We start from the raw sequence: 26,284 nt of genomic DNA on the forward strand, positions 1-26,284 counted from the left end.
CATGGAATTGTTCATATTTCCTCTAATCTTCTACCTGGCAATAAAAAAAGCACTGCTAAACTGCCAATAGCTCCACCATTTGCATCCCAGTATAATTCAATATTGATTCAATTACGTGGATTTAGCCAATTACAAGGGATCCATATAGTTGTATCTGGTGTCAGCTGATAATGAAGTGCTAGAAATACACTTACATCTGCAAGATAAATTAGATTAAGGTTTTCATGTTACTTGAATAGAACAGAGCCATTGTTCATTCTGATAGTAACACCTGTGCCTTCCCTACTGTGACAAGTCTAAAGGACTATCCCCTCAGAAAAGCTGAGCTCTTTTAGCGCTCATTGACCTCAGTCATTAATCCACATTTTTAATTGCATTTTAAATCTAAAGGTGCTCCTGAGGAAAAACTAAACTGATGACAATTGATGACAACGCCAGAGATCCTCTATCAGTTTAGTCGGGAAGAGGGATTACTTGGGACAGATTTCAGAGACGCTACTTTGTGACAAACTGAATGTAGTTGTAGTTTGCAGTAATATACACTGTACATTAGTAGATTACACCGTGTCTGTAGAGGTGACTGGCATGATCTATACTGTTAGACCTACCATCATCTGGAAGCTCCCAAATTGACTAATCAGTATGTGGCTGAAACAGATCATTTCCACTAGCATTCCCCTCTTTGGTGTGTATGTGTATATATTCTTCTCTTATCAAGGCCATACTGCTTCTCATCTGCAGCATCGCCCAGGGTAACAGTCACAGTGATTATTGGTGCCAGGGTGGAAGGGTAATGAGATTAGAGTGAAGTACAGAGAGCAAGGCTCACTGGAGTTCAGAGGCAGTGTGGGAGTACGTGGGTCCTTCATGCAATTTCAAAGCTCTTCTCTTCTATGTAGTTTTGATACTCTCTGATTTTCTAAAAAACTCTCAATAGAAACTCTGAGCTGTGCTTTAAGTTATGAAATCCAGATAATATGTATTTAAGAAGCTGGAACCGTTGAATTGTTGCCATTTTTGCTAAATAACTGATTGCCAAAACATAACATTTCTGTTCATTGACCCATCCATTCAGTCTGAAATATTAGAATAGAAATCCCCTAGGTGCTGTGAAAAATCAATTTAGGAAGATAGGCCTAGAGCCTGTGAGGGTGGGGGTGCAAGATGGCTCACTGACTGACAACACGATTACGGACCCAGGAAAGGAAAAACATGAGAGACAACCACAACAGCAACAGGACACAGCTTCGGGTGTGCAGCTGCAGATGAGAGAAGTATCATCGGCAAGGGGTTTGAAGATCCACCAAAGGAAACACGGTTGCTTAAGATGGCAGAGACAGAGGAATGACATTCACCTCTTACAAAGCAACACGACAGTCAGTTGAGTGATGTGAGGCTTGGCTTGGCATCCCACAATGAGCTGCATATAGAACTACATATGATGTGCTTCCATCACCAAATAACCTCCAGCAGTGGTTTGGGAAGGATCCAACCTGTGCCCTCTGTCCAACACCAGCAACCCACAAACACATCATAACACCATGTAAGATCAGCCTTATGGCACAATAAGATCCTCGAGAGCCTGGCATTAGCTATTGTAAGCAAACAGAGTGTGACCACCTCCTTGCCATGGGCAATCAATCTACTGAGGGCATAACCATTCATTGGAGAAGGACGAAAATGCCCAAACTTGTCAAAGAACCCAGAAACAGGACACCTGAGCATATGGCCTAAGACTGGACTAGTTGATATTGGCCAGCAATAGATTTGTAAGAAGCTGCACCATGCTGAGCTGGCAGCAGAAGCAAAACAATGGCCCTGGAATACACAAGTAAACCCAGCCGAAGTAGGATGGAGGGTGTAGTATCTTCCACAGTCAGAGTTCTGAGAGAGCAAGGAATCCACGGGCAGGCTTTGTGGCAGTCCATAAGAGCAGTCCCAGAAGTGGCTGAAAGAAGCAGTCATTGGGCATGGATCAAGCAGAAAGGGCAGATGAGGGCTTGACAATTATTTCTTTCCTTTCTTTTTTACTCTATCGACGGTGATATGCCCCGGTTTCTTTCTTATATATATATATATATATATATATATATATATATATATATATATATATATATATATATATATATATATATATATATATATATATATATACTGTAACTGTATATAACTATATCAGATTAGAAGTGATTGGGTGTGGTCTTACCCATTAAACCTTTGCTTTTTTTTAATAATCCTTTAGCCTCCTTTTTAAGGCTTGCAGTTTTGAGATCTGGTACAGTATAATCCTAAATAAATAAATAAACAAAATAAATGGATAATGAAGTAAACTGGCCTGATAAAGCAACTTAAGAAACTTGTAAGGGGGCCACTGATTGACTGTGTTGTGAAGCAGAAATGATAGAAAAGCTGACTGTTCATGAAAAAAAGCTGACACAGAGCATAGTGGCAAAAACGTATGAGAAGGAAGTGAGAAAGAAAGGATCTCACGTGATGAAATTTAAATAAAACTTCAACAATCTGATTGAATCAATGCTTCATGGCAGCTTTTTAGCTGCTTTATGACTTGTGTGATCTGTTATTATCCACATTGTGTTTGCAGTGCTTAAAAGGACCAAAAAGAGCAAGAATGACCTCATCAACGCTGAGGAAGGCGAGGACCACTTCACTGACATCTCATCTGTTGGTGAGGATGATACCTGAGACACAATATCAGTATATAACCGCAGGTCTCCAAACTGTCCAACCTACACATGTAGTTAATTCTTGTTCATGCTCCAAGTGGTTTGGTTGATGCGTTGCTCTATTGTGAAAGATTATCACAAGATTTTGTTGAGCCAAAATAGCTGTGTCCCTGTTGAGGCTGAACTTTGCATCTGCTGATTTTTCAAGTTTAAGATCCACACTTTTCAAGTGTGGGTCTTAAACTACTAATCTACTACTAAAACTAAATGGAAAAACAGACAGACGGACGGATGGATGGACGGATGGACGGACAGATAGATAGATAGATAGATAGATAGATAGATAGATAGATAGATAGATAGATAGATAGATAGATAGATAGATAGATAGATAGATAGATAGATAGATAGATAGATAATAAGGGTCTTCAGGTGATACTGTATGAGTCAGATGTCTGGATTAAAATAGACCAGGAAATGATGAGCCCACTAGTCTTCCTGTGCTCGTAATGAAATTCTAATAGAACAATCTTTCTCCTTCCCTTTTTTGTGTCCAGTTCCACATGACATTTGAGCTTAATATAAGTTACAGAAGGTTTATTATAGTACAGGCTAAATGGAAGAAGGGTGGGGAGAGGTGGAGACCATGGCACTATGATCTAAAAAATCGAAGGTCTCCGCATCGGTTACATCACAGTTAGAATAATGGAAAAGCTTCTGCTGAGACTGTAGAAGTGAATTATTTCACATTCACTCTGGTGGGCCTTGTGGTTCTTCCCATTATTTTCAACGTGCCTGTAGAACTCACCTCTATAAAATATAGGCTGGGTTTTACGGGAGAGTGCCAACTTCAAGCTGACAAGTGCATTGCTCTGGAGTGAAATAATGTACCGTATTTTAATGTAAAACAAGGCTCAGCTTCAAAGTACTTCCACTCACACACAGTCTTGACTTGGTGAGACAACCTCAGTTTTCGATTCAGTAACTTTATTGCCACTCTGCGTGTTTGGTTCCAACTGCCCCCCCAGGGTCGCCGTTCGCCCGGGCCAGCGTGAAGAGCAAGAACGAGAACTCGTCTTACTTCAGGAGGAAAGAGAAGAGGATTCGCTTCACCATCCGCCGTCTGGTCAAGTCCCAGAGCTTCTACTGGACTGTGTTGTGCCTGGTTGGCCTCAACACGCTGTGCGTGGCCATAGTACACTATGACCAGCCTCTGTGGCTCACCTATGCACTATGTGAGTACCAGGAGTATATTGAATAATTGTCAGGTAAACCAATATGCCTATTTTAAATCATTATATGTCTTACTAATATTATTATATCAAACCAATCATACATGCAGGAATGTTTTTAGTTTAAATTATATGAAAGGGTCATTTTAAGGGTTCTCCTCTATTGCGTCACTTGCTCTGGTATAACCAGCAGCCTCAGTGTTTGCAGGCATCACATAAAGCTTGCTGTGTAACTGACATTACTGAGAGAGTCTGCTTACTTCTCACTGCTGCTGTTACTGTTGCATGCAGTAATGTTTTGGCATTTACACTGTTTGGCTTTAAAGCTGGCAATTCAAATATTGTGCCTCCTACACTTTGATGGCAGTATGTGACAGTAGTAGGAGATTGTTAGCTAGCCTAGTAGGGCTAAAACTCCATTCACTTAAGTATCATGAATCTTTTATTAAGGTTCCTGAATTGTCTTTTTGATATTTGAATACATTTTAAATAGCTAGGCATCTGTTAGCTCGTCACATTCACACATAAGGTGAACTTCAATGAAAGCCCTAATGGACATTGGCATTGCAACCATGATAATATTGTATTAACAAACCATCCGTTTGACTTCACTGCTTAAGCACGTGAACTCATAAGTATTTCATACACACTGTGGAAACAAAAAAAAAGTAATGTCTCCACATTGATAACTCTATCTGCTACTTTGCATCGTCAACACTAAGCTGCCGCCGTAACCTCAAAGCGTCAACACTCAAGCACTGTGCTGGAGCAAACACATGCAGCATTCACTTGTAGAGAAGTTTAGATTTAGACCAACCTCTATTAAAGCCTGATTACATCAGCTAAAATGTAGCTGCTACTCTAAGTCCTGATCTTTTTCTACTCTGCTAAGGCAGATAAAAAAAAAACACTGACTTTAGATCTAAATAGGGACGAGAACAAACTGCAGAGAGACGTGCAAACAAACATCACACGAGTACCATTGTACACTTCATAGACACACGTGAGCAAACATACATCTCACTCACTATCATGGGAGCATACAGCAGTTGTTTATTCAAACAATAGTCTCTTTCGGTGTCTTATTTGCTGTGGCCACAGCTGAACAGGTAGCAGCGGCCCGGCTCTTTTGAATTGCGGAAATCAGCAGTGAGGCCCTTTTATCACCCGGAGCATTGATCTGTGTGTTTTCATGTTGTCTCTGGACAGACCTGGCTGAGTTTGTATTCCTGGGCCTGTTTCTGGCAGAGATGTCCATGAAAATGTATGGCCTGGGACCCCAGAACTACTTCCACTCCTCGTTCAACTGTTTTGACTTTGGGGTGAGTTGTCCTGTTCAGAGGGGAGTTCAATCAATCAACAGAGGTTTTGAGCTTGTGTGGGGTAATTCAGATGATTCAGGACTGCAGGGCTGGTGTTTCAGGGGCAAATGTGTTACATTATTGGCAGCACAGCAAAAAATGATTGGGTTGATGTAGTAAGTAAGTAATGAGTATTTGTGGAGGCCTTCTGCATTCATCAGACTGTGTTCACAGGTGATTATTGGCAGTATTTTTGAGGTGATCTGGGCTGCCATTAAACCCGGGGCCTCATTTGGCATAAGTGTCCTGCGGGCTCTGAGACTGCTCAGGATCTTCAAAGTCACCAAGTGAGTATTTAGACATGTTTGTCTATGTGCTAGAAACATTGATTACGCTATAATATATCTGCATATATTTGTATGTGTGTATGTGTGTAGATACTGGAACTCTTTGAGGAATCTGGTGGTATCTCTGCTCAACTCCATGAAGTCTATCATCAGCCTGTTGTTCCTCCTGTTCCTCTTCATCGTGGTCTTTGCTCTGCTGGGCATGCAGCTGTTTGGTGGCCAGTGAGTAATTTGTTTCTAGAGGAAATCAACACAGCTACTGGATTGATAAAATCGGTGGCACCCATGTAGGGCTATCGTGAGCACCTGTTTCATGCAATTTGCATTAAAAATTGCACTTACACCAAAATAAGGCTGTGAAAAAGAGGGAGATTTTATGGGGCATCAAGAGAACTTATTAAAAATACGGAGACTTCAACGCCGAGTGTTGGCAGGTATGAAATTGCACCTTTTCCTCTCAGTTATAACTCATTTGAACACACAGTTGTCATTTAGCGTACATGTAAGCCCCTTTAAGATTTTGGTGTTTGCCTGAAAACACTGAACTGAACACTGACTGTTATTGTTCATCTATTTTATGTTCATGTAGCTGGTAAGTATTTTTTTCCTTCATTGATAATATCAAACCTGTTAGTATTCACAATTCAGATTCTGGATGATTATATCAGCATTTTCTGAACCAGACCACACCAACCAGTGAGAGAGGCCTCCTGGTGCAGCTGACCGTGCAGCCGAGCAATGATAAACATTCCAGCCCTTCAAGCTAACTTAAAGCTTAAAATCTAAACTTAAAATCTCACTTCCAGTTCTCGCTGAAGAATACGAAAACCTGTGAACACATCTCTCCTGTCATTCACACTCTTTGAACCTTCTACGTTTGTTCTTTTTAGCAACAGGTAGTTGCACCACGCTCATCTCCATTTTGTTTATGTCTTCTTCCCCATGAGATCATATGAGAGGGATCATGTGCGAGTCCCACTTCAGTCTGCAGAGCCATTAAGCAAGATTTGATTTATGTAGTACTTTTAAAAAACAAAGTTACAAAATATTGTACATACATCAAACATAACAAAACAATGAAGGGAAAAGCAAGTTCAGAGCACGGAGTCAAACATAAGTGAAACTAAAATAGAACAAAGATAAAAGCATCTAAATCAGATGGGACACGAAAAAAATCTCCAGGAGAGCAATATGAAAAACTAGAAGTCATACAATACAGTTATGGAGCCATATACCACATCAAACTGATGAAATCATCTGGCAGCAGGTAACGTGGAGAGCAGGGCTTCATCAGCAGGCGCTGATTGCCAACCTGCTGCAGGTGAGCGCGTGACAGTAGCTCCGGTTAGTGGTGAAGCTCCACCCATCATTTCAACGCACCTCTGCAAGCACAACAGAAAAAGAAACACACCAAACACAAAATATCCACCACAGAATTTAACTGAACATAACACGCTTTACACAAGTGTGTTTTAAGAACTGATTTAAAATCGGGCACTAATTCAGCAACCCTGATCTCTTCAGGAAGTCTGAGGGCACAAACAGCAAATGCATAGTCACCTATAGTTTTGGCTGTGATTTTGGAACGAATAACAGCAACAGGTGACAAAATCACTGAAAATCTGAGTTTGTTTTACACTGCGATTACTGTCAATTCTTTGACCTTGTTTAGGCTCAGGGTGTCAGGTGAAAAAATACATACAATTTTTACAATGTTTATTAAGTGTTTTATTTATGTTTTTATTATGTTTATTTTATTATTATTATTATTATTATTATTATTATTATTATTATTATTATTATTATTATTATTATTATTTATGATATGTTCGCTTCGCGTCGGGGTCCAATTCGTCCTGTCGGGACTTATTTTCCTGATAATGACCGCTGTTCTGTACATTATCCCGCTTATTACACGGTTACTTGCCAACACGAAAAAAAACGTGACACATTGTGTCTTTTTACAATGTAATTTTTTACCGTTCATAGTGTTCAGCAGAGAAATATAGTTCGCCAAACCGACACCGTTTCACTTCTCCCTCTTCGCTGCTTTCCTTTTTTTCTTTTCTTGTCCGGTGACGACACATCCGCCTTGTGCCACGAGTTGAAATCACCGTATTTTCCAAGAATATTAACGTTAATGTGAAACTTATCCATACTAGTGGCCTAGCAGTAGTTTTTGACAACAGATCAGCTGATGTCGCTTAGCGACCGAAGGCGCTGGGGTGATAAGTGACCGGACTACTTGCAGAGCAAAGACTTTAGAGCGCGGAGTGCTACGAAATGAGTGAATCAGTGGCAAAAAGGCCACTGTCCTTGACAACAGTCATATATGCTTAGCAGCGGTCAGTTATACGAAAATAATTGACCGCCGAATGTTGGGAAGGCCCATTCAAGTAAATAGAGCATTCTACAGCATTAAGAAGAGCAGTGTCATAAAGAAATGTAAAATACTGCTGACTGGCCAATTGAAGACATTTCTGGGAACTTAAACTTCTTCTTTAAAAGGTTCAAAAACAACCAAGAGCTCTGAAAAGAAATACATGCGAACAAATATTTTGCCATTTATACAAAAACATGGATGTAGCAACGTGATTCAGTTTTAAGTTGCTGTCAGCATCTCTTTGCACTTAGATATAGTGGGACATTTTCACTACTGACTACTTTACAATCTTTAAATCTAATTATAATTAAAGAAACTGAAGAAAATAAAAGAATGTGAAGAATTAGAAGTAAATTGAAGCATATTTCACAGGCTCCTAAGACAAATGTTTTTATCTCTCTACTTTCTGCGGTTGTGTCTTAATGAGATCCAAACTAAAAAAAAAGGGCACAAGACAAATTCAGCTGGCATTTCAACCTCTATTATCTGCATCCTTCACATTGATGAGGGATCTAATTGCGTCCCAGTAGACAGACAGAGATACAAAATGTCAGCATTAGCACAACTCATCCATTTGAGATGAATTTACATTTGGTGCCATAAGGTCTCACACACAAGGCAGTCGGACAGCTCAAATGTAATACGCCTATGTTGTGCTATAATAATGTGCAGCAGCCTAATGGAGGGGGCAAAATGCTGCTCCATCCTCCGGTAGTTGGAGGAGTAAATGTGACTTTTTGTGTCTCTGAAGCTTGATCACATTTTGTTTGTTGTTTCCCCACAGGTTTAATTTCGAAGACGAAACGCCAACAACCAACTTTGACACCTTCCCTGCGGCAATTCTCACCGTCTTCCAGGTAAAGGTCAACTCCATAATGCTTCTCTTCTCTGTCTTTAATTGTACCACTGAACTTGACTCAGCAACCAGCCTGTGTCTCCACTGCAGATCCTAACAGGGGAGGACTGGAACGCAGTCATGTACCATGGGATTGAATCACAGGGGGGTGTCCACGGGGGAATGTTCTCCTCCATTTATTTCATCGTTCTCACTCTCTTTGGAAACTGTATCCTGGCTGATTGATCCAAATTGATTCAGATTTGTGGCTGTCAGGCAGCCGTACAGCACTGTGAATGAACTGATGATTGATTAAAAAAAAGCTGCAATTGACCTTTTTGATTCTATGTTCATCGGTCGTTTGATTGTTTCCTGAAACCACAAATAACCAGACACTCTCCTCAACGTGTTCTTGGCCATCGCTGTTGATAACCTCGCAAATGCCCAGGAGCTCACTAAGGTACAGTATTTGTTTATGCCGGCTTTAGCAATACACGGCAGGGGACTAGATCCATAAATACAATTCCTTTAACTTAGATCAAATCCCATAGGCACATGGCCTTTTACCCTCTTTTTTTCCTAGATAGTGAATGTTCGCAGGTTATGAGAGTACCGTGGTTTCCTGATGTCAACACAACTGATGTAAAACTAGTTCAATAACTGGCAGCTGCTAAGAATAACTGAAGAACAACTATGTGAGCAGCCTATGTAAGATCTATTATTAACATATGTTGTCCAGGTGTAAAGTTAGTACATATGTATATAACTGGAGGAATCAACAATCAATGAATTTAAGTAGATCCCTAAAAGTGCTTGAATAAAAAACATTGACCAGAACAAACAAATAATGTTTGGTTGCTGGAAAATGCTGGCTAAATCTCAGATGGGTGGTAGAATCACCTGCACTAAAATAATTCAGAATAATGCACATTTACACAATCAACAGAGTCATGTCATACTCACCACTCACCAACTGCTGCTCTCGGTTCCTCTTCTCCAGCACAAATGCTGTTTTTATCCACCTACTTATTTCAGTTGCTTCACTTTTGCGTAAAGAAGACCAGGAAAGGGAGGGAGAGTGCCAACTGAACTGCTGGAAGAGTTTTAATGTGAATATCTGCTGACGAAGGTTTGGGTTTTATTGACCAACAGCGATCCATGTGAATGTGAATAATTACAAAAAATAATACAAAAAAAGTTTCTGTCAGTGAAGACTGAGTGAGAGCAGCAGGGTGTTGAGTATAACCATCCTGTTCTGATGCAATTAATGCTGTGGAAGTGCACACTGTACTGAATCAATCAAAACAATAGGTAAACCAGTAAACCAGAGAGCAGCGTAGCTAACATTAGTCAGCTGATGAAGTCCGCTAACTTAAACTAACGGCCAGCCGAGAAGTTCCACAAAACTCACCTTGTCACTCAGATCTAGGTCTGAAGGTGGTGACATAGATAAATAATAATGATCCTATAAAAGGACTTGTTCTATGTGCTGTATGTATGTATGTTTGTTCTTGCACCTGCCGTCCAGGACGAAGAGGAGCAAGAGGAGGCCATCAATAAGAAGCTTGCACTGCAGAAGGCCAAGGAGGTAAAGGAGGTCAGCCCCATGTCGGCCGCTAACATTTCCATCACAGCGTAAGTCAGCCTATTCTAATGTTTGTTCTGGCTTCCTGAAATATCTGTTCCCACTCAACAGACATGAACAGAAGATACAACCTTTGCTGTGCGCCTAACCCGCTGCAGACCAGTTCACTATTGTGTCCATACACAAAACTCTGCCCATGTATAAAGAATTGTATTATTAAAGCCATAAGACAGAAGAATGGTAGAAATCACATAATGGTCCAAATGTTGAGTCTCAACATAGCTTTTCGTTTTCCTCTTTCTTCCCGCCAAGCCTTGTTTCTCTGTCTTTATGAACACAAACAGAGACAACCTGGTCTAATATTCTTTCACTGTTCACTGTTATCACGCATGTTTGTAGTTCTCTAATGTGCTGAAGACAAGCTCTTGTCGGAACAAAGCATAGGTTTGACTAACCTCCTCAGAGTCTATGTCCCAGTGATAGCTGATGTAAATCTCATCGCCCACACACATTCTGTCCCTCACTTCTTTTCTTCACAAGGCAGTTCCCTGTTTTCTGTCTCCCAGGTGACCTCTGCTGTAGACTTCTGCACGGTCCCTAAGAAACATCAGAACACACAAAAAATACTACAAAGAGAAGTGATAGTGAAAACTGATTTTACACACACTCAAAAAGACAGTGTGTTGTAGGTGAGAACCTATGGTGATTTTGACACAGAACCACAGCAGGCCCTTGAAACCACACACATACAACATATGTAATATTGGGACAGATTTAAGGAAAAGCTCTTCAGTTCAGACACAAATGCAGTTGTTCGCAAGGCTGATTCTGGACTTAGAGATAAATTGTCCAAGCAGTACAGTATGTGAATAATATCTTGTCTAGTTAGTTAACCAGGTAGCCTCAACTTGAATTTAATATGTGTTGTTTTACTCTTGAAAACTTTCCTCTACCATTTTGAAGTAGAGATACTATGTATACTGTTTGATGTTCTGTAACAAACTGTGCACGTGAGCATTAACTGTCCATACTCATTTGTAAACAGAGGGCTGTTCTGTAGACATGAATAGTCTTAGTGAAGTTGAATGAAATAGACTTCTTGAGAACTTGGTACATGATAACTACCCTATGTGGCAAAGAGAGAAAAAAGTCTTGAGGCACTGGCTTAAGCACATAATGGACATCCAGAGTTTAACATTTAACATTTGGAGTTATCATCATTTCAGGATCCTTCAAAATTGATCCTGACACCATTAGAACAACTCCAAAAATGTAATGTTGTAAATCTGCAACTTTGTTTTTCCGAGGCCGAACGAGAGAAACTTGATCACTATAAATGGCAGTGATTTTAACTTCATTCAAAGTTGCACTCATCAGTATTTTTGTATATTTAAAAAATGGATTATATACATATGCTCACAATATATTTATATTATGACACATAACACTACACATAGCTGTAAAATTCAACGTGATTTTCTCATCACTAGTTACAGTGAAATGTGTTATGTCTGTATAATTCAGCAGATCTGGGCTTTAATAGTATTTCCCATTCTCATTGTAGCTAAAAAACTGAAAAAACTGTCACGGTGGTGGTCAAAATGTCCTGAATGGTCCACTGTGTGACACTTCCTTTCTGGTTCAAACTTAGTCTTATGTTTCTGGGCTTTGACTGCCCATTGCATTGAAATTGCAATGGGAAGCTAAAGGACACAGAGAAGACGGAGAAATGTCGAATTGTGTCTAGCTTGTGTTTCTCTGATTTCATCCTATATGATGTTCCCCTTCCCCCATTTTTGTTTTGTGCATGTGCAGTTTTCTAACACGCAGTCGAGGTAACGCGCACTCTAGCAGCTCATCCATCTGCAGCGTTAACTCACTGTGAGTTATTACCTCTCTGTTACAATGTTTAAATCCTCACATTACCCTTCTCACATCCCTCATCTGTCGCTGCCCAACCCTGTCTCCTTCTGCTCTCATTATTATGTCATTCTTCTGTATGGATTGTCCACGAGGACGTGGCAGTTCCTAAGTGCTCACTCCTCCTGATAGAGCTGCGTGTGTATTTCAGAGTTTCCATCCCTCTGTTTCTTTTTATCTTTATTTCTCTGTGATCGAATAGTGTCATGAGTGTGTGTGTTGGTGATCAAGGTATCTGACTGTGTGAGAATGTTTGCGAGCGTATCTGTTGTCATCTGTAGTTTCCAATATCTCATTGTTCATATTGTACCTGTTTATTATATATATATGTATATATGCAGCTGTCATTCATTTTTATCAAGCTGGTTGTAAATATGTGTTGTATGTTATAACTGTTATGTTAGCTTTGTATGTGCAAGCTTTTAAAGATTAACATCCTCAATAATATAGAAACCAGTGAACAGGGCAGAGAAGTCAGAAAGTAACAAGCGATATTTCTCTCAAGACCTGTAAAATTGTTAGTTTAAATTTCAATATATGATAACTGTACATCATAATGCAAATGACTGAGATGGAGAGATTGGGTAGATTTGATACCAAGGCTGAAAATAGCATTAGTAATAATGTCAATTTGCCGTAACCCCACTGCTCCCGTCCATTTTTCTCCTGCAAATCTTTCAGCAAAAGCGATTCCTTTTGGGTTTTTCTTTAGTTTTGCATCTCTACAGTACATGTTTCTCCCTGTGTCAGTGTCCCAAAATTGGTTTGCCCCCTCTGTGCTTTTGTCTGTAACCTGTTGCTGTCCCTGAAGTTCCTTCTCTCCCTCTGTTTGTTTCAATGTTGCTCCCTTTATGTGTTTGTAGGAGTTATGTCTGCACCCCAGTCCATCACTACCTGAGGTAAACCCAACCGCCTACTGGCAAGGTGGTCAATGATGTTGATTACACACATACATGCATAACCATGTTCTCATTATTAATGTTCTTAAAACCAAGACCACAATAATGAAACCGAGCTGCCCCGCATTCATGTGATGCACACCATGCTGTTGTCTCGAGTCCTGTCCCATGTTGTCCATCCACCTTTTAGCAGGAGTTCTTAAAGTGTAGTGTGTACTACAGTGTGCTTTACACATGTAGAATATATGTATGAATGTGTAGGAAGTTAGTACAAAGAATGTGCAGGATGATAGGGAGTTGAGAGCATGGGATGAAGTTATTTTCCGTTCCTAATCTGTATAGTGTTTGATGAAATGAAACATTGAGAGATTGCATTGTAACATGTAATTTCCCACTCTAGAATAAGGTGAGGAGATAGCACTGTTTTTATTTCATAACAGTATCAAAACTGCATGCATTCAGCCAAGTACTGTAGCTATTAAACTCAGACACTGACAGAAAAAAAGTGGCATGTCCGTGCATGGTAATGTTGCCATGGTTTGCCTTTGTTCAGGCATAGCCATGGCCGATATGGCTCCAAAGTAGGGTGTGATAGATGGACCCTGTGGTTTGCTGTGTTGAAAGCTTCATTGCACCTCAGTCATACTGTAAATCATTCAGCATGTAGGGACTGTGTGCCATCATGAAATGTAAAATGGAACATACTGCTGGTTTTATGCACCATGAAGTCACAAAGTGTAAAGTACATAAACATGAATGTGTCACGCCTCAGAGGAGGCCATGCCTGTCAGTGTAATGGAAATGCTAATATCCTTTGGAGATAACAAACTGTTGTAACAAACTGTGACACTGACATCAAAGTACAGGGTTTATTAAATGGTTTACACAGTATTTTATATGGTAGTATCACTCTCAGTGGTTTTGATTTGTCTGGTTCTCCCCCCACCAGTAAGGAGCAGCAGAAGTCAGTGAAGGCGATGTCAGTGTGGGAGCAGAGGGCCAACCAGCTGAGGAGGCAGAACCGGGCAAGCTGCGAGGCCCTCTACTGTGAGCTGGAGCCTGAGGAGCGTCTCCGAATGTCCTCGGCCCTCCACATCCGGCCCGACATGAAGACCCACCTTGACCGGCCGCTGGTTGTTGAACCCCGTGATGGGCCTTTGCTTGGTGGCCACCAGCACCACCATCACAAGTCCTGCGTGCCAGAGGATGCTGAGACCGCTGCCGACCCTCCTCCTCCTCCTGTGCCTCACCAGCCCCGTCGCCACCACCGCCACAGAGGGAGGGACCGTACCAGGATGAGAGAGGAGACAAATGATAACGGCGACGCGAGTAAGGACGGGGGGCACCACGTGCATCACAGCCGTTCCAAAGATCACGATGGCAGTAACAGCAAAGAGGGGGAGAACGAAAGGTCCCGCAGCCAAGAGGGGGGCAGGAGGCATCACCATCAGAACTCAGTGGACGACAGCGGAGGTGGAGGAGTCACGAGCGAGAGAGAGCATCGGCATCATCATTCACACAAGCAGTCCCGAGGGGGCAACGGGACTGTGAACGGTCGAGGGAGGGGAGAGCGGAGACCCCGCCACAAAGATGGACGTTCATCTCACAGGGATGGGGATAAGATTTCTAAAGGAGACAGTGGTGTCAATGGAGAAAGGAGGAGGCACAGGAACCATGGATCCAGAGGCCAATCCACAATGGAAGGAGAAGAGTCCACTGAGCGAGAGAAGACGCACAGTCACAGGTAAAAATCTGAACATCTGTATAGTAGATGCTCTTTTCTCTGAACAGTGACTTTCCAGGACTATGAGCTTGTTAAAGCTTACAGTGGAAATTCAGCACATCACATCTTCCACAATTTTGCATCTGGATACAGAGGACATATTATTGCTTTTCAGGGACCCTGCAGTATTAAATTGTGTTTCTACTGGTCTGTAAATATTTAGCCAGACCTATCAACCTGTAGTCTAATGGAATTGCATTGACAGAGGTGGCAGGCACAATGTGCAGGCTCTGTCAACTGATATTGGTAGTGAATGACAGTAATAGTGTCCCACCCTCACAGCCTGCACACTGTTATGAGCTGGGGGCTGCACACCCACTGCCCGAAGGCTGAGGTCGACAAATGTCCTCAAAACGGCAAAAATTCAGACAGAGGTCAAGGTCTGTGCATCTACAGACACTGCGACACACTCTTGAGAGTGATTACTTTCATATAAGTCTATACATTGCATCGTATACCTTCCCCCCCAGGCCAGCAGTGTGAGATACTGTTTGAATTTGCTGTATATTTACATGTTGTCTCTGTTCTAGGGACCGGTTTGGTGACTCAGAGGGGGAGTCGCTAGCCCTCTCCCCCCAGCAGGGCTCTGGGGGGGGCAACTGGCCCCCTGACCAACCAGAGGACTCAGACAACCAGAGGAACGTCAGACGAACTGGCCAGACTTCCATCCACATACCTCCTGTGACTGTCACCTCCCCGCCTGGAGAGACCACCCTCATTCAACGTCAGTGTCTACGAAGGCCCCCCGGTTGCACACATAACATGACTCAGATTACTTCCATGGCAGCCATTACATTTAAATCCTTTAACATCCTTATGGAGCAGTGTTTTTTGTTTTTTTTTTATAAATAGAGTAGAAATACAGCAAATAAGGGAAAATAAACAGCATTTCAATAAGAAAAACAAACAAAATATATTTGCAAGCAGGTGTAGAGGGGACACAACCCAACACAACATGAGCCCAAAGGAACACCATCTGAGGGAGACCAGCATGTTGAGACGGTCATGGAATAGCAGGTTAATAACAGGTTGTTTTATTCATGACTTTGTGCCTCATTCAGTAATGTTGAGTTTGGCCTCTATTATAGTCACCATTCTCTGCAATACACTTAAAGCTTCAAATGCATGTACTGAGCTATGTCAAATACAGTATTATAGCTGCAGTAGAGAGGTGACAGGACATGATGGGGAAAAAAAGATGGTGCTCCTTAACCTCTAGGCCAACACAAACAAGCCTCTTGATGTGCATTTTTTTCAATAAACATCCCATTCAAGAGAGACTTTCATGACTCTGACATGCGTTGCTGTAACTGAACTCTGTGTCTTTCCAGTGAACAGCATTGACTGCGAGACGATGCCCATGAATGAGAAGAACCTGGAGGATCTCGGTCCAAGTGGACCCAAACCCATCCTGCCTTATAGTTCCATGTTCATGTTTGGACAGACAAATCCGTGAGTCACCTTGATCTTCTTCATTCACTTCTTCACCTCCTGTCGGACCTCTGACATGCATTAGATCATGCCATTTACCTTTTTTCCTCCATTTTGTTCATAGGTCTGCTATAGAAAAATACTCAATTTTGGGGGACAATTGCAACAACGTTGTTGGCAAGAAGATATCTGACAGGGGCAAGATATTTTGCAGTCTACCAGTAAACTTTATTGCGTAAAATGATGACCTCGCTGGGAATCTTATCATCATAAACAACCCCAAGCATCCTTTTGTGCTTTATACGTATAAAGATAAAGTTTCCATATCGGTCAATATATCAGTCGGGCTCTACTATAGACCATGGAGAGTTTTTATATCAGCTCTTTTATTTCTTATCTCTAATTGAGCATCTCATCACAACGATACCAAGAGTCACCCAGTCCTACAACACTGTGAGTGATGAGGAAGCTTGTGTGTGTGCTGAACATGTCCCTCTCCCCCTCAAGAAACCGGCGCCTCTCAATACCAGAGTACATCTCCTCAGTGTGCTCACAAACCTTCACATAAACACACTGTCAATTCCCAATACCAACACACACACAGGAGACTGTGGTAGCTGGTCTGCATGTCGGACGTTAACAGGAACACTAGTAATTTTAGGTTAAGGCTCTGCGCTTACTTGTGTGCTGAGCTCATAAATAAAGTTTGAGCATGTTTGGCTGCAGCACACACTTAGATCAGCCCCCATGCACAGTATAAATGTTTAATTCATGCTGTATTCTTGTTAGTATTTGCATGACAAATGTGTGTAAAGGTTTCCTTCCTTCATCCTAGTAGTGTTTAGGTGATGCTTTATTTTATATTCTGCTCTTGCTTTCCTTTCCTGTTCATTTTACCTGACATGTCCAAAAAAGTAAAACAAAAAAAAAAAAAATCAGCTATGGAGAAAGGAACGCTCAGTACACTGAGGTCCACAGTCATTAGACCTTTATCATGGCAAATATTTACCAACACAAGAGTTGCTGTCTACGGTTGTAGCTGTAGAGACTCTGCAGATCCACAATGTCTCAACACTGAGAATAAATGAACACAAAAAAGCAATCAGGATGTACATTCTGTACACCTTGTGGGTGCACACTTCTACTACTTCTGCATTTCCCGTAATTAGATTTCCTGACCCCTTTTTTGTGTATTTTTTCTCTGTTTCATTGACATAGTATGTGATTGTAAACTGTAATTCCCATGTGTGGTTGTAAAAAAAAAAGAAAAGTAATGTAAATAACTGAGAGCTTGGCTTTATTCTGATCCTTCCTTTAGATGTTTTTGTTCGTTGCAGCAAATAAGTGGTGAGGAGATAACAGTGGCTGCCACAATCTTTTTTTATATCTGTGTCTGCTGCTTACTCTCTGTCTCGCTCTCTCTGTCTGTCTCCTCAGAGTGAGACGGTTATGTCACTACATTGTGACTATGCGTTATTTTGAGATGTCCATCCTGGTGGTCATTGCCATGAGCAGTATCGCTTTGGCAGCGGAGGATCCTGTCTGGACCAACGCCCCTCGAAACAATGTGAGACCAAGTATACACAAACACATGCACACTAATATTATATTTCCTACATTCACACGTACCCAGCTGTGTTTGTTAAAAGGTGTTTTATCCTGAAATATTTTCTGGTTAGTGTGGTGTTTTGTCATTGTTACTGTATACACTGTTCCAGCACTGATTTATTCTCTCTGTCTCAGGTGCTCAAATATCTGGACTATGCCTTCACTGGTGTTTTCACCTTTGAAATGGTGATTAAGGTAAACATGGAAATAAAGACACGCTTTAAACATTTGTAACTTAGTGATGTCACTGTCTTCCACTGCACTCTTCTTCCACAGAGTAAATCATCTGTGATAACAGTGTATTTGATTATAATTTATCAGAATTGAGTTGCTGACTCATTGCATTTCTACTTATGAAAGCACTTAAGTGATGAATTTGGAGAGGACATTGAGGCAGTCTGTGCCAGGACTTCACCTCATTGTGACCACTGTGGTGGATTCAGGATATCAAGGCTGTATGGATGCCCCTCTCTATTAAAAATCATCTGCATTTTCATTTAAATCCATGTCTTGAACTCTCTTTCACTGTTTCATCTAAAAAATTGGTGATGATTGGTAAACCTGTCTCTAAGTCAAAAGTATCAGTTGATAAATGTGTTCTTAAAGAGACACTCAAAGTCTTATAAATTAATATCTAAATATAAATATGGGGAAATCAATAGAAAATCACCAGCGGTTGTGTAATGATGAGTCCATTATGTAATACTTTTTGAACTAAACTAAAAGTACAATTGATAAATCCGAAATAAAAAGATGTAACAGTGGTGTGTTTTATGGTTTTAGATGGTGGACCTCGGCCTGCTGCTTCATCCTGGATCCTACTTCAGAGACCTGTGGAACATTCTGGATTTCATAGTGGTCAGTGGGGCGCTGGTGGCTTTTGCATTTTCGTAAGTTCAAAAACTCTTTTGTTTTTGTTATAAACTCAAATGTCTACATTTGCAAATATTTAATTCTGATCAACAGATTTGGCAGATGCGTCCTGGCGACTGGTGGTCTGGTGTGTCAGGTTTAATATACAGTAGCTGCTTAACTTCAGTCAGAAACAACTTGTGTAAAATGGACTGTGGTGGCCACAGTTCTGCCTTGCATCATCTCGTCCGCCAAATGTTTTTAAGGAGAAAGCATAACAGTATATTTAAGCAATAACCAAAGGTTAATGTAAAGGGACAGTTCACCCCAAAATCAAGCATACATATTTTTCCTCTTACCTGTTGTGCTATTTATCTATCTAGATTGTTTTTGTGCGAGTTTTGGAGAAAAATAGGCTTTCGAGATGTCTCTGTCATCTCCAGTATAATGGAACAAAATGAGCTTAATGAGCTTGTGATGCTAAAACTGGCAAAAATATATTTGAAAAACTCAACAGCAATGTCTCCCTCCAGAAATTATGACTTCATAGATTACCTCGTTTTATTGCACGTTGATATGTTTGGCAGGTATAGTTCGAAAATAGTTCCTACTTGAAACTGCTCAAAACACAGTGTTTGGATTATCCAGGGTAACGATGGTCATGATTTCAGGAAAGAGACATTGCTGTTGAGTATTTCCAATGAAATTATTTGGCATTGAGCGTAACAAGCCAAGGGCCATCAAGTTCCATTATACTTGATAAAAGACGTACATCTCCATGGCCGATATCTCTACAACTCAGCAACTCACACCAAAACAATCTAGATGGATAAATAGCACTACAGGGAAGAGGAGAAATGTGGTTTTGATTTAGAGGTTACCTGCCCCTTTAACAGTGGAAGAGGATGATGAGATTATCTTTTCATAAAGATTGTCTAAGTTCCCTGTTACAGGGTTAGGGTTAGAATCCTGGCTGAAATACAATGATTAAGTCTTATAATTCAAGTTCTGGGAACACTTGTGCAACGCTGTCACTCTGCTTTCCTGCCAATTCACTTGATCCTGAACATCAGTGGGTTCAGTGGTTAGTGAATGCCCCTTTTCGTGGGACTCAATTCCAGGTTGGATGGCTGAACATGCGTTACGCAAATGTGGCTGTATGGACCCACTGGGGCCCTGTTAGAAGTTTCTGCAAGTGTTGAAAGAGCTGAAATTATATTAGATAAATTAATATGATGATTTCATGCGACAGTTCTATTTTATTCATAATTCAGTAATTCAGTGATCAAATAGATTGACCACTTCTGTCAATATTTTAATTTGACATTTTTACTGTCTGATTTTAAGTAATTTCATGACGTTTTAAATACACTGAGATGATTTGTGGTTGTTATAAGTTCAAAAAATATCTCAGTGATGTAAGCTGTAATATATACTGTGAGCTGGCAACTCAACCTTTGCTGCTGGCCACAGCTTTTTCTTAAAGTCTGTTGTGTCTGTGTGTGTGTGTTTGTATGTGTGTGTGTTTGTGTGTGTGCGCGTGTGCATTTGTGTGTGTGAGTTGTGGTGTTGTTCTAAGTGTTTATTGACATGATCCTCTCCCCGTTTCTGTCCCGGGATCGTTTTGAAGGAGCTTCATGGGGTAATGCTTCCTCTACCTCTCTCATCTTGCCTGTCTGTGACATTATCTGTGTGTATGTATGTGAGAGAGAAAACATACATGGCTTACACTGCAAAAACAAGTAATTTCCTCTCATATTCAGTCTTACTTGAAATGTATCCAGGTTTCATGTAAAGGCCTGTCATAGGTTAAAGAATGCGGCTGTATTTTCCCTGTTTCTTTAAGTAAAGGGGTATATGAATTAAAATGAATCCAGTGCACCAACACATTCTCTTAGTTGTATTATATTCTAGTAACTCGGGCAGTGTAATCACTTCTCTTAAACTTGCCTTGTCTACTGCAATGAGTCATATTTGCCCCATAATTCTAAGGGAATTTGGACATTTTGAGCAAATGTATGAACATTTTCAAAAGTTGTTTTATTAGCAAAATTACAAGCATAGAAGAATTTAAACAAGTAATTCTTTCTTTGTTCAAAATGTCTCATCATTCAAAACTCAGCCATAGATATACTGACATTTACTTACATGCTTGGATTTCTTGCTACATCATTATTAGTGCAAAACGGTGATTGCAGAAGAAGGAAAGACATCACCATCAGCTGTGTTCTTTACAGGACTGTAAGCAGTATATGAAGTGAAATTGCTTGTGAGAATGAGTATTTTTTGCAATGTGCACTGTTGTGCGTTGAACACACTCCCATCTCGTCGTTCATCTAAGACCTTCCTGTACCCTCGTGTGTCAGGATGGGGGTCCTCCTCCATGCTCTCCTTTGCTATAGAAGGCCATGTCACCTGTGTGTTCATCATCCAAATCTTCCCTGAGCCTCTGATGGGAGGTGTTTCACCAGCACTTTGCCTCACCACTGCTCTGCTTGAATAAAACAACCAATTTCACATTCTGTCTTATTAATCGAACAAGGCTCACGAATGTAACAAGCAGGCTGCTTCCGGAGGGCATAAGTACATCTGAGGGAATACTGATCCCTGTGATTGGAGCATGCCCATCAGATAAACTGTATGACATTACTGCTGTTAGTTATAGGTTTTTAATGGCTACCCTATGACCATACTGTCACATCATTCCCATTTACATGCAGTCTGTTCCACACAACATTACTCAACCTGACCCAGCATCACATTGTACATGGGGTATATTGATATGGTTCAGTTCCATACCTGAGCTGAATAGCATTTGTAAGTATTTTTTCATGACTTATACAGTAAACAGGACTTTTCAATGACTGACAACCTGCTGATACAGAGACCCAGTGTTCAATACTAAATAAATGAATAGATAAGAGATTATGAAATAATGCTTACTAGCTTACTATATGAACTGGTTATCAGGGTCAAGTGTGCATTTCACACTTGAAGTTGCAAACTGCAATTCTGCCTTTTAATGTCATCATTTGCTAAGATATTATATATGTTGTGTATTAAAAAATCTTTTAAAAGATTATCTTTTAAAATACGTTGGTTTTAAAAAGCCAACCAGAGGCAGCATTTAAACCAACTCATGGAGCTAACATTAATTAGCGAGCTCATCACGGGTCACAAAATGTACTATGACAGTTTTCACTTCAGCTGAACAATCAACAGTTGGTGGCTGGAAGTAAGAAGCCTGCAGTTGTTTACCTATTTTTGAAATAAATCAATAACTTATTGCTACTTATTGCTAATCAGAATTTTGAGTGTTCAGTCTGCCACCGTTATCACCATAAACTGCTCATTTCTCACTCAAGAAAGTTAAGCTAACAGTTTTTATATCTGTTTTGATTTAACCCAATAACCATTAGATATATGTATGTAATGCCAGTATTCATTCCAAAGCCTTTTTCTGTCAGTCCACATGCCAGAACCAGTTGTCATAATGAAAAGTTGTATTTTAAAGGAATGTCATCAAATGAAACTGATGTGCAGTTACATCTATTATTGTAAAAGAGGCAGGATTAAATTTAAGTTGATCATAATGAGCTGAGTCTATGTGTATTTTATGTGGTCAATTTAATGATCATATTACATTTTTAGTGTTTGTACTTATGTGAACATTTATTTTACATTGAACACTTTGGATCTCCGTAGCAATGATTCTCTCGTGTTCTTATGCATTCAAACCCACATATTTGATGCTTTAACAGGTTAAATGGAATTCACAGAACATATTTACAAACACTGTTTGGCTCCAGGTCACTCTCATGTAGCTGGTTACAGATAGAAAGTCCTCTTTGATAGACAGCTGTCATTCACTCATCATGCATGTTGCCGGTGCTCATTCTGCCTGCAATCCATCTAATTGACTGCCTGTGGCAAGGACAACGAACCATAGCACCCCCATGAAAGCCTGATCTGTGAATCTGTCATCTCACCTTCTGGAAACATGCGGGTGTCGAGCCCAGTCTGCAGCTCTTTGGTGTATTTCACACTTGATGTTGCAAACTGCAATTCTGCCTTTTAATGTCAGCTTCAGATTTTATAGTGACAACCTGATTTTCATGACTGGGATGATGAATCTGTTTCCTTGATTATATTATTCACAATTATAAAATCTCCAAAGAAGCCTGTTTTGTTGGCATTTGCTCTTTTTATTTGATCTTTTGGTTGACACTGAGAAGCTGTAGCAGCGTGCAATTACAGAGCTGAGCAACTGCCCGTCATAATCACCAGTGATCTTGATTTGTGTGTTCAGTGATAGGCTGCCTCCAAAAAATAACAGGCACATTCAGCATCCAATCACACCTGCTATTTTCTCCTTGTGTGGCCTAAACTGAATCCATTATTCTTTACTGGGATTTACTTACCCAGTTGTCTGCTAGCAGCCAAAATAATCTAATTACCTGTTTTCAGTAATAGAAACTATTGTGTTTTAATTTGATGCAAACATATGCTTTATTTTGTGTGTGTGTGAAGCATCCATAAATGTGCTGTACCTTGTTTTACCACTGTTTTCCCCCAAGTAGATCGCAACAAAGTGTGACCAGGTGGGGAACCTCCCTATGCCACCATGACCCCCCACCCTGTACCCATACCTTACCCTCACCCTTTCCCCCAAATCCAACCCTCTCTAAATGCCATCCTACTTATGCTTGGATCAGCTTCATGTATAAGATAATTAAACTCATAATCCAGTTTATTAAATGCCTTATTAACACAACGGTAACCTTTGTCTGACAGCTTTCAATTGAAACCTTCCTCTGCCTGCCAAAACCACTACTGGTTTTAGCTGTTTCATTCCAAAATGCTTTGTTACCATTTAGGGTGGAAATCAAATGTTCTATTTTGAACTCCTGTCTTTTTCATGACTTCAATAAACAATACAAGTTATTTAAATGATCTGTTTCATCAAAGAAAAAAAAAACAATGATAATCAAAAAGTTGGCTTTAGATGGTATAAGCATATTCTTTATATTGCAATTTGGAATGAAGTCTGTCATTTAGAGGTCAGTGTCTAATGTAGGTTTCCTCCTGTGCTGGTCCATCTATCCTTTCCTCACAGCAGCTAACGTCAGCAAACTTGTGTCTGTTAACAGTGACCTTCACACCTTCATACCTGAGTTCCATCAAGTACTAAAGTAGGAGCAGGTGAAGCCTTTGAGCCCTCACAGTGCACACAGCCCATGTTTATTAGCATTAGGGACAGGCAGCAAGCTTGAGGTTATTAGGGAGTCAAGGAATGAGATTATAAATACATTTTTTTAAAGTTTAAAGTTTCGTTGTTCCTAATTGTTGACTGATTATAGTATTGAGTGTGTGGTGAGGAGCAAGAAGTACTCACGGACATTGTTGTTGTGGAAAATATGAGGACTTGCACAATTTTTAGAATACTCACAAGTTCACACATGTAAATGATGTAAGATATGTCTTTTACTTAAGATAAGCTAGTAACGTTGCATGAATTATAAACAAATCATTCTTGGTCACAACCTGGAGAGAAACCTTGGTCTTTGGAGGGGGAATCCTGTGAACCCAACAATCCTTACACCTGACTCGGAGGCTTCTTGCTGTTTATGCTACTGCACTAGAGGAGTGTTTCAAGAAGTGACATTAGAGTGGTAACTACTGCATCATACTTGAATCACAGGCTGCTCTATTTGAGAGAGAGGGAGAGAGAGACAGAGAAGAGAGAGAGAGAGAGAGAGAAGAGAGAGAGACTCTGGGGTGGAATGGAGGTAAAAATAGAGCAGTGTTGAGACAGTCGGAAGACAGATTTTGTTTTCAGGGCCCATCTCTGCGTTCTCGTTCCAGGAAAATGATGAACAGTTATGGCCTCAGCTACTTGTGCCAGATATCCTCATTATCATTTGAACCTTCACGCCCCCAAGCATCTCACTATATATATCTGGGTGTTGAGGGGTATTCTTTGAAAGCTATCAGAATATCTTATGTGGTTGTTCCCTTAGCCCTCATTGTAACTGTGTGAGTGTCTGGGCTGAACCCCCCCAAGCCCTCTGTCACTATAAACGCATGCTAGACTAATGTGCATCAGAGCATGGAAGCTGTTGCATGTGTCTGTGATTGATGTAGGCGCCTCATAAGGGCACAAGAAAAGACAAGAGCTGTGTCATCGTGTCACGTGGATGCCATGCTGTTTGTCGTCCCACATTTTACTGGAGTGGTTCACAAATAGTCCGGGGTTCTTCGGGGCCTTCGAGAGAGCCTGTGGCAACGCTTTGATCTGTTCACTTGAATCCATTTCAGAAAATAATAGGAGAGATTTTACCATTGTTAGATCTCCATTGCTCCTCCTGGATCTGAGGTACGCCAATTAGCCAGCACTTCCTGGCTTAAGCTTTCTCTTGGAGGCTGAACAGTGTTATATTCCAATAACTGGAGCACACCTTCCTCTCTCTTTTTTTAATAATGGGCAACAGTGCCCCTCTTCTGCCACAACCACATGAGACTGTTCAAAGCTTTACAGCATCTCAGTCTGAATCTCATCCACACACGGCTCCTTGCTACTGAATATCCTCTTGCCTGCTTGACCTCTCTTGACCTCTGTCATGGATATGGGTAAGACTTCTCCCAAGTCTTTCAACTCCCCCTCCTCTATAGCGGGAGCGTTGGTCAATTTCAGGAACCCCTCAAAGACCCATGCCATGTTGGAGGGACTAAATACTGTATCTCATCTCACTTGGGAATGCCCCAGCATCCTCCAGGAGGAACCTGAAGCTGTTGCTGAGGAGAGGGATCTCTGGAATAAATTTTCAAGCATGGATGGACAATGAAATCCGGGTGTGACGACGGAATATATTTCAACGCCAAATCCATGTAACAGATACTGAGGCAGAAGCTCAAACTAAATCATATTGTAGGGTTTATAGGATGTTAATACAGTAAATCGTCAGTGTTGTGACATAACAGTATCTGAATCGCACACTTTAGTGCTGCAGTGCAGTATAAATAACCCAATACACACCACTGATCTCACTCTGTGCAGCTGTATTCTGTCAGTGTTTGTACATCTTTATGTAATTTTATGACATGCGTATAAAACTGACAGGATACAGAGAACACATGTTGCTGATTGACCAAGACAAAGATTTCAGTTGACATTTGAAAGCTTGTCGAATAGTTTGTTCCTTTGTAGCCGTCTATCTGTTTTCAGATGTTCATTATAAATGGCTCAGTTTGTTTTAAGGGAAGACCATTGAAGAGCCTGTAAAATACATCAGGAAAGGTTTGTGTCCGTCAATTTTTCAGAACTGTCCACCAAGCACGCCAACTTTATATAGTGATTTTCCAAGGTGTGTGGGAATGCGAAAGTATGTGTGTTTTGAGTTTCTCTCTGAAAGTGTGATCTTTAC

General features: G+C 40.7%; 1 protein-coding gene across 8 annotated transcripts in view; it reads left to right on the forward strand.

The window, feature by feature from the left end:
- The window catches only part of cacna1ba (calcium channel, voltage-dependent, N type, alpha 1B subunit, a), a 129,513-nt gene that overhangs the window by 67,274 nt on the left and 35,955 nt on the right, over positions 1-26,284 (forward strand). For 2 of the 8 annotated variants that reach the window (XM_037097241.1, XM_037097242.1), the window contains exons 10-26: positions 2,603-2,686; positions 3,704-3,919; positions 5,126-5,238; positions 5,452-5,564; positions 5,655-5,786; positions 8,732-8,804; positions 8,894-9,011; positions 9,175-9,242; positions 10,311-10,417; positions 12,183-12,248; positions 13,151-13,186; positions 14,136-14,930; positions 15,500-15,693; positions 16,301-16,421; positions 17,838-17,967; positions 18,144-18,203; positions 18,792-18,898. In XM_037097241.1, coding sequence (XP_036953136.1) covers positions 2,603-2,686; positions 3,704-3,919; positions 5,126-5,238; positions 5,452-5,564; positions 5,655-5,786; positions 8,732-8,804; positions 8,894-9,011; positions 9,175-9,242; positions 10,311-10,417; positions 12,183-12,248; positions 13,151-13,186; positions 14,136-14,930; positions 15,500-15,693; positions 16,301-16,421; positions 17,838-17,967; positions 18,144-18,203; positions 18,792-18,898 — 2,533 coding nt within the window. Of the gene's footprint in view, positions 1-2,602; positions 2,687-3,703; positions 3,920-5,125; positions 5,239-5,451; positions 5,565-5,654; positions 5,787-8,731; positions 8,805-8,893; positions 9,012-9,174; positions 9,243-10,310; positions 10,418-12,182; positions 12,249-13,150; positions 13,187-14,135; positions 14,931-15,499; positions 15,694-16,300; positions 16,422-17,837; positions 17,968-18,143; positions 18,204-18,791; positions 18,899-20,490; positions 20,503-23,440; positions 23,462-26,284 lie in introns of all 8 variants that reach the window. The other 6 variants (XM_037097238.1, XM_037097239.1, XM_037097240.1 and 3 more) reach the window with 6 other exon arrangements.

This window comes from Acanthopagrus latus, chromosome 5, assembly GCF_904848185.1.
Source record: "Acanthopagrus latus isolate v.2019 chromosome 5, fAcaLat1.1, whole genome shotgun sequence".
Classification (NCBI taxonomy): Eukaryota; Metazoa; Chordata; class Actinopteri; order Spariformes; family Sparidae; genus Acanthopagrus; species Acanthopagrus latus.